General features: G+C 36.9%; 1 protein-coding gene and 1 pseudogene across 1 annotated transcript in view; one reads left to right on the forward strand and one right to left on the reverse strand.

Moving 5' to 3' along the window:
• The window catches only part of PPP2CB (protein phosphatase 2 catalytic subunit beta), a 32,732-nt gene extending 24,767 nt beyond the window's left edge, over positions 1-7,965 (reverse strand). The window contains exon 1 of the mRNA XM_016136149.2: positions 7,518-7,965. Within this exon, the coding sequence (XP_015991635.1) occupies positions 7,518-7,619 (102 nt within the window). The 5' untranslated portion in view covers positions 7,620-7,965. The remainder of the gene's footprint in view (positions 1-7,517) is intronic.
• Positions 7,966-20,382: 12,417 nt separating this feature from the next.
• Positions 20,383-20,502, forward strand: LOC118609782 (annotated as a pseudogene).
• Positions 20,503-20,520: the final 18 nt, after the last annotated feature.

The raw sequence follows: 20,520 nt of genomic DNA on the forward strand, positions 1-20,520 counted from the left end.
AAAGCCTGGAAAATTGTTGTCTCTGAGGTAGGAGGGCAGTGGATGGGCAAGGTGGGTGTCACAGTGGAGTATTTGCTTTTCCTCCATTTCTGAGACGCTTGAATTAAAAAAAAATATATATATATTACCTTTTAAATCTAAAAAAAAGAACTTTTTAAACCTCAAAACAAATTCCAGATGTCAATAGATTATGAAACAATTGCAGTGCCATATCCGTATCATGGAATTTTATTGCTACATGCAACAACATGGAAGAATCTTGAAAATATTCTAAGTGAAAGAAGCCAGACACAGAAGACTGCATATTGTATGGTTCCACTTATATAAAATGTCTAGAATAGGCAAATCCATAGAGACAAAATGTAGATTAGTGGATTCCATGGTTTGGGGGGAGTGACTGCTAATGGGTACAGGGTTTCTTATTTACTTATTTTTTGGAGTGATGAAAATGTTCTGGAATTAAATTGTGATGATGACTGAAAAACTTTATGAATATACTAAAAACACTTAATTGTGTTCTTTGAAAGATGACTTTTATGGTATGTGAATTATATCTCAATAAAAAATTGTATGAGAAAAACACCAAAACTAAATGTGAAATATTGTTGTAGCCCAATGGAGTTAAAATAAAATTATCTAGTGGATTTGAATTCTACCCAGTCCTTTCTCTTTAACAAAGGCAGTTCTCACTTCACATAATCCCTATGTAAATCAATTTCAATTACCATGGTTTAGTTAAATAACATCAGGCCCAGAACGTGGTTCAAACGTAAATTGCTACAGTATATTTACTATAATTACATAAAGTAAAAAGTTTGCTGCTAGTATGTAAATCACTAAACAACAGGTGCAGTATCATGATCAGGCATGAACAATGACCAATCGAAACTCTTTCTTTCCAAGTCTTTCACTGCACATCTGTTCACACCCTGTCACCAAAGTGTGTAATAGTTGTGTTGCCTCCTTATCTTCCAGCAAAAAACTCATGTGACATGTTACAAAAGTAGATACTCAAAAGAGAGATTTGGTCAACAATGATGAAATTGCAGCAAAGAAATAAAAAGTGGTAATGCTGGAAATTAAATTCGAATAAAAAATTTATTAGAAAAATAGCTGACTGTGGGAATGCTGGCGCTGCTGCCACTGGAGAGACTCTAGATACGCAGCCAGAAAATAAATAAGTAGACTTGGTGACATAAATGAGGAAAGCAGATGTGAAGAAAAGGATGAAGCTATCCAAGAGGAAGTGATGCTGGCAAAAATCTCATCAAACAAACTCTCAGACATATTCCATCCACAACACTGAAAGCACAAAGGAGAAAATGTTGGAAGGCAATCCAAACCTTAAAAGGTAAATTTATTGAAATCTTAGCATATTCCACAAAGTAAGATTTTTAAAAATCCAATATGGAATTTCTGTATCAGAATACCTGTGATGCTCTTTTAAAAAATACACATTCTTGGCCTTGCCCAACATAATAAATCAGTCTCAGAGATGGAGTCAAGAAATCTGAATTTTTAAATTTGCTTTTCAAGTGATTCTTGGGTACACACGAAGTTTAAGGAAAAGCTAGACTAGACAAGTGATTCTGACTAGAGGAAAATGTTAAAATGTACAGTAAAAATTTAAAAACTGGGAAATATTGTAAACATTTTAAAATGGCTAATTTTCTTCATTTTCAAAGAGTTTACAGAATCGAGAAAAGATACGATGTTATGAAATTTAGAAATTTACATCCTACCCACTCTATTCTGACACATCTATCCATGTTTTCCTGATGTATTTTGGTATTTTCATTTATTTATTGTTTATTAAAGTTCTTGTCATCTAAAATTTGTTAAGAAGTAAAAACTTGTGTAGTGAGAATTAACCTCACCTGAAGAGAGGTCTGGCCTTTGCTCCTGGGTTCTGGGAGTTGGTCACCATGGGATGCTTGATGAGAGTATCTTTGCCTGCACGCTTTGACCACTGCACAGCATAACGATGTGATTTATGCTGGGGGATTTGGGTGACCTGGTATCAGTTCTGCCTGTAGAGGACCTGGAGATTAATAATGTCAGCCTCTCCTGAATTCTGCACTATGCATCTCCTCCCTTGGCTGATTTTAATCTGTATTCTTTCTAATAAACTGTCATCATGAATTTAACAGCTCTCAGAGTTAGTTCTGTAAGTCCTTCCTGTGAATTACTGAAACCGAGAGTTGTTTTGGAACCCTCTGAACTTGCAATTGCTGTCAGAAGTGTGTGCAGTCTTGGGAACTGTGCCCTCTAACTCCGCAATATCTTTTTAAATCACAAAAGTAAACCATATTACGAAGAATTTGTCATAGTTATAGTCTCTGACCACTCTATTAAAAGAACCTCCTAAACTCAAACCCGTCACTCTCCCCATCCTCTACTTTTTCTTCCCAGCAAGAATCATTACACAACATACTATTGAATTTTCTTATAATCTGTCCCCTCTTCTGTTCGTAGCTGAATCTCCAGCACCTTAAACAGGGTCCAGCACATAGAAGCGCCAACTAAAATTAATTAAATGTACAGTGTAAATACACAGTGGCAGCATTTATTCAACCACTCCTCTTTTCTTCCTCAGAACAAGGGCCTCTTTTGCAACTAAAGCAATGGCAAGACTGCACTGCACCTTACTCAGGACATAAATAACATGCGGAAATCTTTCAAAGGTAGAAGAAACTTTCTAATTATTTTCCTCTCTAGAAATGGGAAGAGCAAAATTAAACTATAATCTTGCACATTAAAAAAAAAACAATTTTATGCTAAGAAGTCAGTTCAAATAAAGTTTCAGCTAAGATTGAACAGGGAAGGACATTTAATTTCACCTGCCATCCCACTCTCAAAACGACTCTTTGTATACAATCTTAAATTTTAATAGATCTTGAATAGAATTTAGCACATTTTTGTTGAACTGTATCATAGTGCTATTACAGTACAAGTTAGTAATATCGGGATGCATGTACCTCAAGTTTGTCCTTTACTTCTTTTTAATCACAAAAGTATTTCAGTCAAAGGACAGCCTGCAAGGGGCAATAAACTGTCCCAGACTACAAGAGGCCGCAAAGGAAGTATAAGCTTGAACTCCTCCATTCCCAAGAAAGGAAACTGTTATCTGTTAATGCACAGGCCTCTTTCCCTAATTATGATTATTAAGGAAATTCAGACTTGAAAAGCAACATACAGAGAGTATTCTACAACATCTGGTCATTAATAAAGGGTTAGTATGAAAGAAAAAATTTATTCATGCAAGTTAAAGAACCAGGATTAGGTTTACATTTCACTACATTTATAATTATTATAAGGAAATCAGTTCAACACAATTAAAAATTCCCATTTAACCTAATGTAGACTCAAATTTTTCACACACATTAGAGTATGTCTGATTTTAATGCCATTCTTAGAAAAATTAAGCTCAGAAAATAGTGAATTTATACAGTTTAAAAGGCAGTCATCGTTCTGGTATGAACTTTATCTTCAATGTCTGACTTTAGTTTCCTTTTACCAAAAGACTTCATAGCATTTATCCTGAAAAGCTTGTGAAGGGAAAATTTCTGCAAAATTTACAAATTAGAATAAAAGGCATCTGTTGCAAATAAAACTACTCCATGTGAAAAGAAAATTTATAATATAAATATCTTCATTTTATCTATCTATGGACATAATTTAACATACATATGCAGTCAAGAAAATATTAATTGATTTTTAAAAAGTCTGCTTTCTAGTCATCGGCAATAGTTCATGCTAGTCTGGTTTGGTTTAGTTTCTTTATCTGTCTGCTATGAGGTTGGCTTAGAAAATGACAATTTGTTCAGTCAGTAGATTTGGGTTTTAATCTCAGACTCCACTATAATCATGTCATTCTTTGTTATAATAAGAAAGAAGGAACTACTTTTTACATCACTGTATTTTAAACTGTATCAATGGACCACCAAAGCTAGTACTACTCCTTGCTCAAGGGAAGTTAAAATGAAAGCACCAGTTAAGATTTTTGTCTGTTAAGACTTTATTATTTAGTTAGTTAGTTAGTTAGTTAGTTATAGTCTATCAAAGAAAAGTAATCCAAGAGATTTTTCTCAACTCACAAAAATCATTCATTTTTATCAGGATCTAATTTTCATCAAGATGGTTTTAGGTATTTGGGAATTTAAGCCTGCTGTTTTACATTATTGAAGTAACATCCTACAGATATTTCTGCTTATTGTAAGGCTGAGGCCAGGACCAAGAAATATATCCATTAGTCCAATATAAAATTAACATATTTATCCTTCTATACAAGCATCAAAATTTTTCTAAGTAGGCACCGTACAATCAGAATAAAAATCAGATAATACACCAACGGACTCAATTTCCCTTCCCAGCGTGCGTATCATCACTGAAGTTCTGTAGTATAAAAAAAAGTTCATCAGGTCAAAGAGCCTAAAAAATATCTTCCTGAGAATCTACCAGGAGTTAAATATAGTTCTAGTCACAGAACGTTCTGAACAGTGCCAGACTGGCTCTCTAGGCACACCATCTTTTAAAATTACTGTGCATACTGCTATTGCAGGAATGAGTAGCAGAAATAATTTCTCTATACACAAGTCAAATTTACAATTAGCTTCAAAAGTTGGACTACTAATTTAATGTTGAGCTAGTCTTCTCAGAAGATATGCCTTACTATTTTATGCAAAAAACTGTTCTCTAGACAGAAATTCACCTTGAAGGCCAGACACACCACAACCGTTTACACTCATTTTTGTTGTTGTTATTCTCCAATTGGCATTAGGATGGATTTCATTTTTGCCGCTACCCCAAAATAGGGCTTTTATCAGTACCACTTTGGTCTGAATTTCAGGTGACTCATTTTTTAGGCAAGTGAAGTTAAAATAGAAACAATTTTTAGGAAAAACCACTATCATATAAAGTAACTTTCTAAGGTAGTATTTCCAACAGACCCCAAAAATCATGCCAATAAAAAAATTTAAAATCTAGACACAAAGATATAAAGAGAAAGATGATTTATAAAATTGGGCTTAACTTTTCATTTTTCTCTTATCTTCTTTTTATAAGCCTGACATTCTGACCCTGGAAGGGTTGAGGGAGTATTAAGTAGACCAAATGAGGAGTGAAGTTACTTCACAAAATTGCTACCAACCCTAGTACTTTGTGCTTCACATAACAGGGATCACAAGAAATACTGAAACTGTATTTTCAGAATTCTCTAGCCACTATATAAAAAACTTCTTTTGAAGTACATACCAGAGAGAAGCTATCAACCCATCTATTTATTCTGATTCTTTTTTCTAAAACAAAATGGGGCGACAGATTTAAAATAAGATAAAACAGCTATATTTAGTTTTAGTTTTTCTTATTTTTTCATTGAGTGCTTCAGGACTTTATGCAGGTAGTATCTCAATATTCACAACCAATCCAGGAGGTGCGCAAATATTATCCCTGTCTTACAGATAAGGAATCAGATGCACAAAGACACTGGCAGATATCAATTTGTGGAGCCAGGGTGAACTCAAGCTGACTACTTGAGTTCGTGATACATAACACTACACTTGCCGGGAAAAAAAAGAGGATGGGGTAGAGATATAAAATAGAACTAGAGACTAAGGTTAGATGATAAAAAAATACATATACCTCAAAAAAATACACATACCACAGTTGCTAGAAGAGGGCAGCAAAACTAAACATTCTGCAGAAGGGTATAGAAAAAGGGATACTACCACACCTCTCCATCTCATTGCCAATCCCACCAAAGGGGTGGAGGACAATGATAAATGAGGAATTTCACTTACAAATTCATGTTTACTGCATAAGTATAAATATTCAAAGATAAAAGTGGATTAAGATATAAGCTTATATATACACCTATGAGGTCCTAGGGACTTTCAGTGGGTTTAGGAGTCGAAGTAAAAATAACCGTTCTTGACAAACACAGATAGCTTCCTAGAATGATTAAAACCCAACTGTCATTGAGTAGTGGTGCACTAGTCTTCTTTAGGAAAACATCTTAAAATTATTAGAGTCAAAGGAAAAACAGATGCAACTTCCACCTTTGTCCATAACCTCAAGTGTGTGTACACACACACACACACACACACACACACGCAACATTTCACTTGACACTAGAGCTTGAGAGAGATTTAAAATGTAAATTTTAAGACTCATAAAATTATAGGTTATCACACAACAAAAACTGAATGTCTACTTTAAGCTACAAATTAACAGTTTGTTTCACAAAAAGAAAAATACCACTTGCTTGGCAGTTCTATTTACAGAAATAAATTGTGTTAACAAATAGTTAATATATAAAGTTCCTATGCAACACTACAGTTGTTACAACACTAGTTTAACTTAATATTAGCTATTACTCCTCCATCCCTAATAAAGCTGTTTAATTTTGAGTCCCTTCTTAATAACACTGACGAAATCTTTCGTTCTTTAGGGTGTTTGTGAGGCATCCTGACTTCCCAACATAATGATCAAGCCTTATAAGTTATGGCTTAAAAATACAAAGCAACTCAACAGCATTAAAGAATAAATAACCTCGTTACTCCTTTATAGAAGATGTTTTTATGTAAAAATGTATAAAAACTTTGTCCGCGATTATTAAAGATAAATGAGAAAAACTCTAAAGTAGATGGAGTCCAAAATAATTCCAGTAGTTAAGAAAGCGACAGATAAAGAATTCAGAAAGTTGTCAAAGATCCCACAATCAAGAACGACTGTAAACAATTCCACCACCCGCACACTGTATTACACTTTGGAACAGGAAGGACAAAAAAACCTTAATATATCACAAAAAAGTAAAGAACTTTCTGAAAAGTGCTACCCTACATGAAAAACACATAATTCATTTATCATTTCAAGAAAGCACTGTTGCCAAATTTAAGATGTGCTCTTTCTGGAAAAAAAAAAACACATTTTGCTTCCAAGAGTCTCTCTACGTGAAGACCAGTCTCCATTTGTTAGTTACAACTAAAGTCTACCTCTATTTTAGAAATCAGTCTATCACACCCAGATTTCTACAAATGTTTCACATTCCAAGTTAGCGATTTTTGAAAGGCCCGATTCACCTATGAAAAATCCTCCGTTTATTAACAAGGTCGTTAATATTAACAACATCCAGGTCGATCTTCGGTGCATTTTCTAATAAGAGATTGCATTAAACTAATTGGCCAGCATTATAAAGCTCCGAGACTGCTCGTCCACACATGAAATGAGTGTCAATAACTCCCCAAAGAGTGTCAGTGACCCCAATCAAACCCAGGACGTGGATTCTGGTTGCCACCTTTCTCCCGCCCATCTACTCGGACCCCTTAGGCCAGTAACGTGAGCACACGGCGGGGCCAGGGCGTGGGTCCGGAGGGGAGGCGGAGGAGCCCGGACACGCCAGTTCAACGCCCCGGGGTCTGGACCCGCCCAGCTCCGCCCGGCACAGAGCGGCCGGGCCCGGGAGGGGGCCACCGTGGCCCGCCCCAACCAGCCCCGCTCCGACATCTCTTTCCTTTTACCTTTTCGCACAGCGTCCGCACTTGGTTCTCGTTCAGCTGTTTACACTCGTTCAGCTGCTCGACCCACTGGTCCAGCTCCTTGGTGAACGCCTTGTCGTCCATGGCGGCCGCGTCCCCGCCGCCGCCCGCCCCCCTCCCCGCCCCCACCCACCCCCGCCCCGGACGCTGCTCCCCTCTCCCGCCGCCGCCGCCAGCTCCCAGCGGGACCAGAGACAGCCGGGGAGCGCGGCCGCTGGCACCGCGCCCCGCCCAAGCCCAGCGGGCGGCTCCGGGCGCGCGGCCTCCAGCAGACCCCCGGCCGCCCGGCCGCGCGCCCCGGGAGTCGGTGAAGGGCGCGGGGAGGCGTGCGGGGGCGCGGCGCGGGACTGCGGCGCAGCTCCCACCCGACGATGGCTGCTCGCTGCCTCCTGCCACCCGCTGGCCTCTCTCGCCCCTTGTCTCTCGCCCTCTCTCTTCCCTCCCTCCAGGTTTCCGTCATCGCCCCGGCATTTCCGCCGGGAAAGGGCGAGCAGGCTGCGCCGCCGCCAGGGCGAAGGACGCGAGCAGGGGTGTTGCGCCTCCGTGTGGCTCGGCGGAGAAACGGTCCACCACTTGCTCTCTCCCCTTTGAGTTCTCCCCTACTTCGGGTGCAGACCAAGCTCTCCCAGTTCTTTCTTCACGCCCCTTTCTCTGGGAACCTTGTCCCCACCTTAGTCTCCTGCTGTGCTTTTTCAGCGCTCTGTTGGAGGATTGGGGAAGCGTGTGCCTTTCCTCAACAACATTGTCTTCCCAGAGTCTAGCATTCTCCCACAGGAAGCATTCAATATTGAGTGAATAAATGAGTTCTTTCTAGCCTTATCTTTGCCACTAACTAGCTGTGTGGCCCTAACAGCTCGAATCTCCCCTTTAAGCATTAGAAAAATGAGGTGATTGTTCTGCACCTTGTTTCTGTGGCCCTACCAGCTCCAGCATTCTTCACTGCGTTTACCAGTGTTTACGCAATGTTCTAATAATTCGTTCACTCACCAGATATTTACCTAGTAACTGTTGCCTGATTCCTTGAAGAGCAAGTAACTAAACAATACTTCCTCGATTTGAGGTACGTACAACTGCTGCTGAACCCTAGAGGGAGGCAACATCCTGTATGAAAAGGCAAGGGTTCCTTCCAATCTTGCTTTGTCAAATTCCTAGCTGTGTTTATGAACAATCAAAAAAAAAAAAAAAAATCTCCCCAAGCCTCGGATTCTTCATCTATCTGTTAAAAGGGCTCAGTAAGGCTAACTTTTTCAGATTGTGAAAATTAAATTTTACAAGTGACTATCCAATAGTACAGTATCGTTTCCCCCAGGCAACAGCTACAGAAAGGTCGGTTTGAACTGAATTTTGAACTTTATCCCCAGGCAAAACCTTGGAAGTTGCCTGGAGTAGAGCAAAGAAGTTCTAAGGAATTTGTTTTGTTTTATTTTGTTTTGAGGCAGAGGACAAATGTGTGAAAGCCCATGATTTTCTACTAAAATCTCCTTGCAATACTTTTTTTTGGTGATTTTTCTTTTGGTGGTAAAACATAAATTTTACTATTTTAACCATTTTAAAGCATCTAACTCAATAGCATTTAAAACATTCACAATGTGGCGCAACCCTCACCTGAATGATCTCCAGAACTTTTTTATAATCCCAAACTCTGTGCCAATTAAACAATAATTGTCATTCTTCCAATATATATTCCTTTATATATTATTTATCATAAATCTCAGAAGAGCCCTTTCCCTGATATTCTAAAGATGCGTTTGGTGCTTATTCTTACATTTTTATCTGGATTGTTGATTTAATTCTAATTTGCATTTTCCCATATTATATCATATTCCATTGACTCTAAGATAACATTTTTTACACAACTTAACATCTTTGAAATCGAGTCCTAGCTTACAATTAGCATTGTAGATTCAATCAAATCCCCTGAGAATGAGGGTTTATAGCCAAAGTGCTATGTTCAAGTTTATTTTGGTCTCTCCCCACCCTTCATTTCAGTGAGTGGTGATTGTATTCATTTAATAGTTAAATTTGTTTCCGCTTGCATATAATTTGTTACTCCCGTCCTTTCGTTTTCTTAATAAATAGAACATTATCCAAGCTTCCAAAAGTAAAATTTATCCAAAAAGGTGAATTCAGAAAAATGTCATTCTTGCCCTCATCCCTTCACCCTGTTCTCCCCTACTCTTTGTAGGTAACCAGCTTGGTTGTTTTGTTTTTTCCTGTATTCTTTTATGCAAAAATATGCACATGTATTTCCCCTTCTTTCTTACATAAAAGGTAACATAGTATATAAAATCTTATATTCTGCTATTTTTTAATTAAATACTTCACATAATACACTCATTGGTTCATATAGGTTGTCTTCATTCTGTTTGCAACTGCATTGTTCTCCATGGTATATATAATATAGTTTACTCAATTATAGCTAAATATTTGGGCCCTTATGTAATTTTCAAGATTATGCATTTGAAAATGATACATTTATATTTTTATATTATTGAAGAGATTTATCATCACAATAAATGCCTAGAAGTATGTTTACCGGATCAGACAGTAAAGGCATATGCAGTTTCGACAGATATTGATAATTTTTGTTCTATAGATATTGTACAAACTAATATTCCCACAAGCAATGTATGAGTGTCTGTTTCCCCACGAGTTCTCCAACAGAGTATATATTCGAACTTTTAAAATTGTGCCAATATGATAGGTGAAACATAATATCTTGGTGTAGTTTTAATTTGCACTTATGCTTTTTTCGTTTTTCTCCAAAACTAGATTACTGTGACTAGCTAAATTATGACTAATCCCCTAGGTCTGCAGCAGGAATGTATCTTAATACATCTTTTAACAATTGAACTTACGACATTTGCAATAAACTATATCTAGCTTATTGTTATCTTAATTTAAAAAAAATTAAGTTTATTGGAGTAACATTGGTTAATACAATTATATAACTTTCAGATGTACATTATAATTTAACATCTATATATTCTATTGTGTGATTACCACCCAGAGTCCCGTTTCCTTTAGCTACCATATATTTGATCCCCTTTACCCACTTCACCCTCCCTCAGTCCCACTATATTTGACCCCCTTTACCCTGCTACCTCTTTTCTCCCCCTCCACCCCCTACTCTCTGGTAACCACTAGTCCATTGTCCATATCCATGAGCCTCTGTTTGTTCTGTTCATTTATTGCTTTTAGGTTTATATTCCACATATAAGTGATATCGTGTGATTTTCAACTTTTTGTCCAGCTTATTTTGCTTAGCATGATTATCTCAAGGTCCATCTAGGTTGTCGCAAATGGCAGTATTTCATCTCTTCTTATGGCCGAGTAATATTCCATTGTATATATGTGCCACAGCTTCTTTAGCCAGTCATCTATTGTAGGACAATAGATGATTGCTTCTATTGTCCTACAATAGATGATTGGTTACTTCCATGTCCTGGGCACTGTGAATAAGGCTGCTATGCATCTTAACACTTTTAAAAAGTTAAATTTTAAGTTGCTGTAGTTACATGAAAAATTTTTAAATGCATGGATATAATTTATATCCTTTCAGTTTGCTATGGAAATTAACTTCCTACTTTCTTTTGGATCTCAAAAAGCTATAATTAATCCTATTATTTAAAGGCACATTATCAAACATGTCTGTGCAAAAATCCTTGTTTTTCCCCTTTACCCTTAATACACAATTTCCTCCTCTAGAAAAGCATCCTCTAATGCATATGGCATACGTCCTTAAGTTAGCTATGTAACTTAATATATAGGATTATGTGTTTCATATGCCTGTAAATATATTGGTATTGTAACTGTCCAAATCTTTTTCTTTAAAATGACTTTTTCTCTTCTCTTTCTCCTTGATTCAACCATAACTAATGATCTTTCCCCTATTTTTCATATACCTTGAGGCCATCGGAGAGCCAGGTCTTTGAGAGCTAGCTCACCTGTTTCCGGGCTTGACACCATTTCTTTAAGTAGACTTTTACTTTCCTGAAAACTCATTAGTCTCATTGGGCTTTGATACACACAAGCAAGCAAACCTCCTTTAGTTCTGTAACAGCACTGTGCTGTACATTTCATTATTTCTCATTTCTTTCACTAAATGGTGATCATTACTGTATTTAGTGTTTGGCTTCTAACTTCTAAATAGTTTTGTTTACCGATTCAAGGTTCGTGTGCCAGATGCCTCACAGTCCAATATTCAAAACATCAGAGTTTGGAATAAGGAAAGTTTTATCGATAGAGAAGGCCCTAGCTCTAGAAGATGGGGATCTTACTACTTTGGCAATCCATTTTAAGAGCACCCCAAATTCAAGTGTCTTTTATGTCAAGGGAAGGGAGGAGGTGCGAGGCAAGAAGTAGATGACTAAACAACTAGTCACTGACGGGGATTTAAGAATGTGAAATCTCTAAATCTCTTTTTTTCTCAGTAGATATATTGACCCCCACCAATCTGAGTCCAGTTTGAGGCTCCTGTAACTTCAATATGCAGTCATTGTTCTATAGCAAATAGATCAGATATTAAATGCTGTTTGGTATTGAGATTTTAGCACAAGCGACACCCATTTTGAGCCTGTGGTTTTTTCTTAAACACTCTGATGTATACTGTTCCACTGTATGAATCCACTATATTTTATTCACTTACCTAATGATATTATCTACCTGATATTTTTTGCTGTTCTGATGAGTGTAAAGTGGTATCTCATTATAATTTAATTTCCTATTAATCACCTTGTTATACATTTGTCGACCATTTGTGCTTCCTTTTCTGTGATTTGCACATTCAAATTACAGGATGCTCAATATTTTTGTTTGTTGATTTCCAGCAATATGTTTTATATGTTAATTCCTGGTCAGTTTTATTTGTGGTAAATAACTTCTCGGTCATCTCTTTGTTTTTTGAATAAAATGTCAAATCCATTTTCTTTTTTGTGCTTTTTGGGTCTTAAATCATTTCCTACTCCTAGGTTTACATTTCAGTTTTATTGGATTTTAGTATGTATTTATTCTCTGTGAAAAAAGTAGAGATCCGGCCAAAGAAATAATCATAAGAAAACATCATACAACCCTGACCTTATAAATTCAAAAGTATAAAAATCAAGGAAAGACTGAGAAAACATTCCAGACTAAAGAGACCTAGTAATGAAAGACACGAGATTCTAATCTGGGTCCTTTTGCTGTAAGGCCCATTATTGGAACAAATGATGAAAATTGTATGGGAATCTGAGGATTTGATGGTAGTAATGTGTTGGTGTTAATTTCCTGATTTTGATGATTGTATTGTTATGTAGGAGAATTTCCTTCTTTGTAGGAAACACATTTTGTTTTTTAACAGAAGTTAAAAAGTATTCAGGAGCAGTGAGGCATCAAGTCAGCAACTTACTCTTAAACGGCTTAAAGTTTTTCCAGCGTTTCTGTAAGTTTGTGACTGTTTCAAAGATATTTTTACTTCTTCAGATCCAAATAGAGGTAAAATCAGGAACCCTTTACTGAAAACTAGTAATTCTGATTAACAGGAGCCCACTTCCCATTTTTTTTTTAATAGGAAAAATTATAATGGACGTCAACTTCAAATTTCCAACAAATTTCTTAAAATGTAACAAAAACATGTCATCTCTATACAAATAAAGAGCTATCATGTTTGAAGGTAAAATGCTTAAAACATAGCTTTCTGATCACCAAACAATATGGTTTTAATAAATAGTAGCTTTCTGTATAGTAGTATCTTCTGGTCTATCAAAGTCAGTCTTGCTTTGCTTCTTTCTCCACAATTTTATTCAATGTGTTCTCATCTGGTACGGGAATCATAACATACCAGGGAAACCAAGGGCCACATATGAAAGGTTAAAGGTGGAAAGAAGCCTTTAAGACAATCATACAATAACTGAGAAAGTTTGCATTGAGTATTAGGTGTGATATCAAGACACCTCCCTTGTTTTTGACACTCAGGCACTTTAAAAAGATGACATTCTAATGTTCTATGTATTTGAAATTAGCAAGACTTCCTATACATCATGATGTTAAAATATTACATAAAGTTTGGGGGACATAAATATTTTTTCCAATTTTAAGCTGGCTGAATATACATCAAGGGATATATATTATATGAGCTTCAAGTATTAAAAGTCAAGAAGAATCATTATTAATGATATATCATCTCATATTGATTAGGATAACTACTATAAAAAAAATAAGTGTTGGTGGGGATATGGAGAAACTGGAACCCTTGAGTACTGTTGGTGGGAATGTAAAATAGTGGAGCTGCTATGGAAAACAGTATGGTAGTTCCTCAAAAAATTAAAAATAGAATTATCATTCGATTTGGCAATATCATTTCTGGGTATATATCTAGAAGAATTGAAAGCAGGATCTTGAGAAGCTATTTTTGCACCAATAATCACAGCAGCATTATTTGTAATAGCCAAGAGGTGGAAGCAACCTAAATGTCTATCAAGGGATTGGCTAGATTAAACAAAATGTGGTATATACATACAATGGAATATTGTTCAACCTTAAAAAGGAAAATCTGATACATTCTATGACATGAATAAACCTTGAGGCCATTATCCAAGTGAAATATGCCAGACATAAAAAGACAAATACTTAATTTAATGAGGTATCTAGAATAGTCAAAATCATAGGGACAGAAAGTAGAATGGTGATTGCTGGTGACTGGGGAGTGGGGAAAAGGAGAGTTGTTTAATGAATTTAATTTCAGTTCTGAAAAATGTAAAAGTTCTGGAAATTGGTGGCACAATAATGTGAATATACTTAACTGAAGTGTACATTTAAAAATAGTTAAGATGGTAAATTTTGTTATGTATATATCACCACAATTAAAAAAAAAAAGTTTTACTAGGAATACTTTAATCGGGATATGTTCTGTGGGAGGTACTTATATAGTTGGCTCTCGGTATCTGTGGGTTCCATGTCTGTGGATTCAACCAACTACTGATGAAAAATATTTGGAAAAAATGTTACGTTACTGACATGTACTATGTAGTTACGTCGATGATGGTTATGCCTGTACCGAACATGTATAGACATTTTTATCTTGTCATTATTCCCTAAATGAATAAAACAACTCTTTACACAACATTTACATTGTATTAGGTATTATAAGTAATCTAGAAATGACTTAAAGCACAGAGGAAGATGAGCATTGGTTGTATGCAAATATACCATTTTATAGAAAGGACTTGAGCACTGAAGATTTTGATATCTGTAGGGGTTCCTGGAACCAATCCCTTTCGGATACTGAGGGATGACTATATCCTTTCACTTCTGGGGCAAAACCAGTTATGCCAAGAGATATTGCCAAATCACTGTGCTAGACTGTTATTTTTCTCAAGAATGTAAGATCTATTTCTCCTTTATCAACTTAAATCATTCCATGGGAAATGGGGTGTAACACATGTCCCTTTTATTTCCTGATAATACATACACCCACACACACAATATCAGTGGAATGTTTTAAGTTATATTCATATGTGTCTCCTTCACCTAAAGACCTTACACTGACCTTTTCAGCATATATAACTCAAACAGATTGTTCAAGATTCATTTTAGGATTGTCTTACTCTTGTAAGTATGCCTAAATCCAGTAGGAGGAATTACAGAGTTTTCCTTTTAAGACTTCTAATACCAAGCACAGAATACATCATACTATTTCCCTCACTTTATTTCAATGGTCAGTTTCTTGCATGCCTCTCCCTCTCTACACAGACTATAAACTTCTTTCATGCCAGAAATGTATTATTGATTTTTCAGTCCCAAATATCTATCACACTGCTGAGCTCAGCAATAGAAGATGCTCTATAAATGTTTGCTGTTTATACCTTGGAAGTGTATTTACATTGAATGAAATGAATTTTCATTGTCTTTATGAAAACAAGCACCCATTACCATTGCCAACCTCAAATCTTTTTTGGATTTTCACTCCTGATAAAATATCTTTCCTTAACATTATTTTTACTTTGCCTGTTGATTGGGTACCAGCAGATTATAAGAGAAACTTTTTCATTATTGTAGGTTCCTGGATCAAGAACTCAGAAAGCAGGATAAGAAAATTCGCTTTTAGTCTGTCTCAATATTTTGCCCTGAAAAATTGGTGCAAGACCACAAAAGTAACATCGCTGATTCAGCAGGTCCTATGTGTGCATTTTCAATAGATGGCATATTTGAAACAGTATTTTGTATAGTTCAGCTGTAAGAAAGGTTAAGTGGGGGTGTGTGTAATTCTAGGAAACTGTCAAAAAAGTGAATGGTCTTGGGATAGTTCTGAAAATAATGAGGAATGGAAAGAAGAGAGCCTGCCTCTCCTAAGGGATATGGAGCAGAATAAGCTTCAGGATAGCATCTGAAGAGATAATGTGGAGATAGAATCTATTTTGAAGAAAGTGATGATTTTGTTAATATTCAGACAGTTTTAGAAACACCTTGGTTGGAAATCAGTGGATTAGGAGTCATTAGTTATTGACTTAGCATGACCTCCAATAAGAAAAATACATTCCGTTCTTATTAAAAAAATTTTAAAATTAGTTGGCATACAATATTAGTTTCAGGTGTACAACACAGTGATAAGATATTTATGTAATTTAAAGTGATCACCCCGATAAGTATTTGACACCACACACGGTTACTACAGTATTAACTACATTCCTTATGCTATACATCGCCATGACTGTTTTGTAACTACTGATCTGTAATTCTAAATTCTTTCATCTTTTTGACCTACCCCAAAAACCCACTTCCATCTGGCAACCTCAAAATGTTCTCTGTATATATGAGTTTCTGTTTTATTTTGTTCTTTAGATTCCGCATGTAAGCAAAATCCTATAGCATTTGCCTTTCTCTGTCTGACTTAATACAGTCAGCACAATACCCTCTAGGTCTATCCGTGCTGTTGCAGATGGCAAGATTTCATTATTTTTTATGGTTGAGTAACATCCCATTGCATATATGCACCACCTCTTCCTATGGACATCTAGGTTATCACCATATCTTGACAATTGTAAATAATGCTGCAATGAACATATGGATTATGTTCCTTTAAAGTGGTGCTTTGAATTTCTTTAGATAAATATCCAGAAGTGGGATTATTGGGTCTGTCTTTGTCTCTTGTTACACCCTTTGTTTTAAAGTCTATTTTGTCTGGTATAAGCATCGCTACTCCAGCTTTGCTTCCATTTTTATGAAACATCTTTTTCCATTCCTTTACTTTCAGTCTGTCTTTCAATCTGTAGTGGTCTCCTGTAGGCAGTATATGTAAGGGTCTTGTTTTCTTGCTTTTTAAGCCACCTTATCTTTTGATTGGAACATTTAATCCACTTACATTGAAAGTAACTGTTGATAGATATATAGTTATTGTTTTTATTTTTCATATTTATCTTTTACCTTTTTAAAGAAGTCCTTCCATCATTTCCTGTAATATTTTGTGGTATTGAACTCCTTTAGCTTTTTCTTGTCTGGGCAGCAAAATGATAGCTTTGCTGGGTAATCTTGGTTGCAGGCCCTTTTTATCACTTTGAATATTTCCTGCCAATCCTTCTGGTCTGTAAAGTTTCTGTTAAGAAATCAACTGACAGTCTTATGGGAGCTTTCTTGTAGGTAACTGCTTTTCTCTCGCTGCTTTTAAGATTCTTTGTTTTTAAGCTTTGGCATTTTAATTATGATATGTCTTGGTGTGGGCCTCGTTGGGTTTATCTTGTTTAGGAGACTGCACTATTTCCTTTGCCAGGTTAGGAAAATTTCCCTTCATTATTTTTTGAAATAGGTTTCCAATTCCTTGCTCTCTTTTCTCCTTCTGGTATCAATATGATGCAAATGTTGGTATGCTTGATGTTGTTCCAGAGGTCCCTTAAACTATTCTCATTTTTTTGGATTTTTTTTTCTTGTTGTTCTGATTGGGTGTTTTCTGCCTTATTTTCTAAATCACTGATTCAGTCCTCACTTCATCTACTATAGATTCCTCCTAAGGTAGTCTTCATTTCATTTATTGTATTCTTCAGTTCTGACTAGTTCCTTTTTGTTTTCTATCTCCATTTTTGTTTTTTCTTTGTTAAAGGTCTAAGTTTATCTTCTTCCCCTAAATTCACTGATAATCTTTATAACCAGTGGTCTGAACTCTGTATCTGGTAGAATGTCCATTTTGTTTAGTATTCTGGAGCTCTGTTCTTTCACTTGGGATATGTTTACCTCCCCATTTTGGCTGCCTCCCCGTGTTTGTTTCTATGTATTAGGTAGAGCTGCTATGTCTCCTGGTCCTAGTAGAGAGGCCTTATGTAGTAGGTGTCCTGTGGGGCCAAAGGCGCAGTCTCCTTGGTCACCTGATCCGGGTAATCCAGGTGTGTCCCTCGTACGGGTTGTGTGTGCCCTCCTGCTGTAGCTGAGCCCTGGTTGCTATCTGCATGTCAACTGGAGGGACTGACCTTGTGCTGATTTGTTCTGAGGACTGGCCAGTGACCGCAGTGGAGGAACTATTGTACAGGGGCTGACCCTACAGAGCAAAATTCATTTTAGCAGGACTCCAATGCCTGCCTAGTCAGCTCTTTTGGTGTATTGTGCTAAGATGTGGCCCTGGGTTGTGCTCTGGCTCAGACCAAAGTCAACCACCAAATATATGCCTGCCCTGGGCCTCCTGGGAGGGGCCCTGCCACAGACCAAGTTCAGCCACAGATTGTACCTAGCTGGGGCCATCTAGCATGAGCCACCAACCAATCTGCAGATGGCCACCACCTCTGCTGGGCTTGAATGTGCCTTGAGAGGCCAAACCACAAACCAACACCAGCTTCAACTAGTGCTGGGGTTGGGGCTACTCAGCAAGTGGTATGGGGCATGCTGAGGCCAGATGCTTGTTTAGGTTTTGTGAAACTTTGAGAGGTTTTAGGAGAGTTTGAAGCATGAACCAAGACAGAACATTTATATGAAAACATCCACTGGAAATGGCTTCAGTGGGCCTGCAAGTTGGGTGTGGCAAAGTCTCAGGGAATCACTTGGGCTGTGTGACCTGTGTTAGCCAGGCTGATGGAGATTCAGATATGGTGGCTGCCAGTGTCTGCTTGCCAGGATGCAACAAAGGAACAATGGCCTCTGCCAGCACTTCTATCTAGGAGAAAGCTACCTCTCCAGCCCTTGTCCTAATGCTAGATAAATCAGTTTCTCTTTGTCCCAGATGCCTTTTGAGCTGCTACCCCAGCCCTGGAGCTCAGAGTGAATGAGTCCATCAGCGAGTAAGTCCACACACGGGCCCCTTAAGAGGAACATTTGCGACTTCAGCAGCCCTCTGTTTCACTAAGCCACAATCTCTGGTTTTTAGAGCCAGAAATTGTGGGGACTTCTCTTCCCAGCACTGGAACCCTGAGTTGGGGAGCCTGGTGTGGGGCCAGAACCCCATGCTTCCCTGGGGTGAATCTCCACAGCTAAGATATCCCTCCTGATTCTGAACTGCTCCACCCTGGGTGTGGGACCCGCCCATTCTGCATCACTGACTTTCCTACCAGTATCGAGGTGGCCTCTTCTATTTGTCTCCAGTTGTAGGACTTCTGTTCAGGTAGACTTCAGGTGACTCCCAATGATAACTGTTCTGTAGTTTAGTTTAATTCTGATGTGGTTGTAAGAGGATGTAAGCATAGCGTTTACCTACTCTACTGTCTTGACCAGAAGCCAGTCTACATCCACTTCTTAATGTAACTTAATAATTTTAGCCAAAGTACTAGAATAATTTGTATACACATGAGTGATTGTTTCTTAATCAACATGCAAAAATCTCATGTTACTGAATTGCTCTTTGCACATTCAAGTTTTTAAAAGAGGGAATTATGTATTAGGTACATAAATCGATGTTTAGAATTAAAAAAGCAAGTAACATGTCAAAGGAGAGAGATTTAGGATAGATCTTATATTCTTTTCCAATCAAAAATACTGGAAGTTCTTAACTGATGTTCACAAATATGACTTGAGATGCAAAAATATCCTAAAGGGTCTTGGGAATGAGTGCATTTATAAATTACGAAAATAAAACTTCCCTTTATGGGGATGATTAGTTGATACACACACATATAAATAGCATAGCATACTTTCAGCACAAGTCAGATGTTCAATAATTGCTGACAGAATATAAATACAATCTTTAATGAACAAACACATGGTCAGTTGACCAGATCAGCTTTCCCAAAACATAGATTCTCACATTTTAAAAAAAGAAATGATTCAGTCACAGACCTAAATTATTCTTACCTAATTAAAAAAAAAAAAAGACTTTTAAATGAAAGTTACAAATTCTAAGATAAATGCAGTTTCCCATGACAACGAATTAGAATGCAGTGCATTTTGAGATCACGGGTTCCATAAGATATTCGAAGGAAACCAGAGGGATTCTTCAATGGTTAGATGATTCAAAAATAAGATGGTAACAATAAAGTAGACAGTAGAGCTTACACCCCCAAGAAATTAGAAGGATTTATATCCTTACAAAATTTTCCTGTCTTAATCTCTATCAATTCTTTTAAATCTTATTTCCACATTGCATTACTAATCAACCCCTTACCTTCTTGGTTTCTTTTCATTAGCAACTGCTAAATAATCCATAGTCACTACTCTTAGAATTATATTCATTAGAACTAATTTAAAAGATGTTTATTTTATAAGAATAATTTAATTTTATTCTTCCATGATCCTATTTTCAGACTGCATGGATAATTGGGGGTTTATCACGGTACTCAAAATAATATTATATGAATTAAACTGTGTCCATAAAAAAAATTTAATAGTTTTAAAATACCACATATGCCTTAATGTAAGTTATCTTTTCCCTTAAAATTACCCCCATTGAAAGCAATATGGAGTCTACAGGCAGGCTACCCTGAATACGTCTGATCCTATCTGATTTTGGAAGCTAAGCAGGGTTGGGCCTGGTTAGTACTTGGATGGGAGATCAGCTAGGAAGACTAGGTGCTTGTAGGCATAAACATTTTTTTTTAAA

Source organism: Rousettus aegyptiacus, unplaced genomic scaffold (assembly GCF_014176215.1).
Source record: "Rousettus aegyptiacus isolate mRouAeg1 unplaced genomic scaffold, mRouAeg1.p scaffold_m13_p_11, whole genome shotgun sequence".
Classification (NCBI taxonomy): domain Eukaryota; kingdom Metazoa; phylum Chordata; class Mammalia; order Chiroptera; family Pteropodidae; genus Rousettus; species Rousettus aegyptiacus.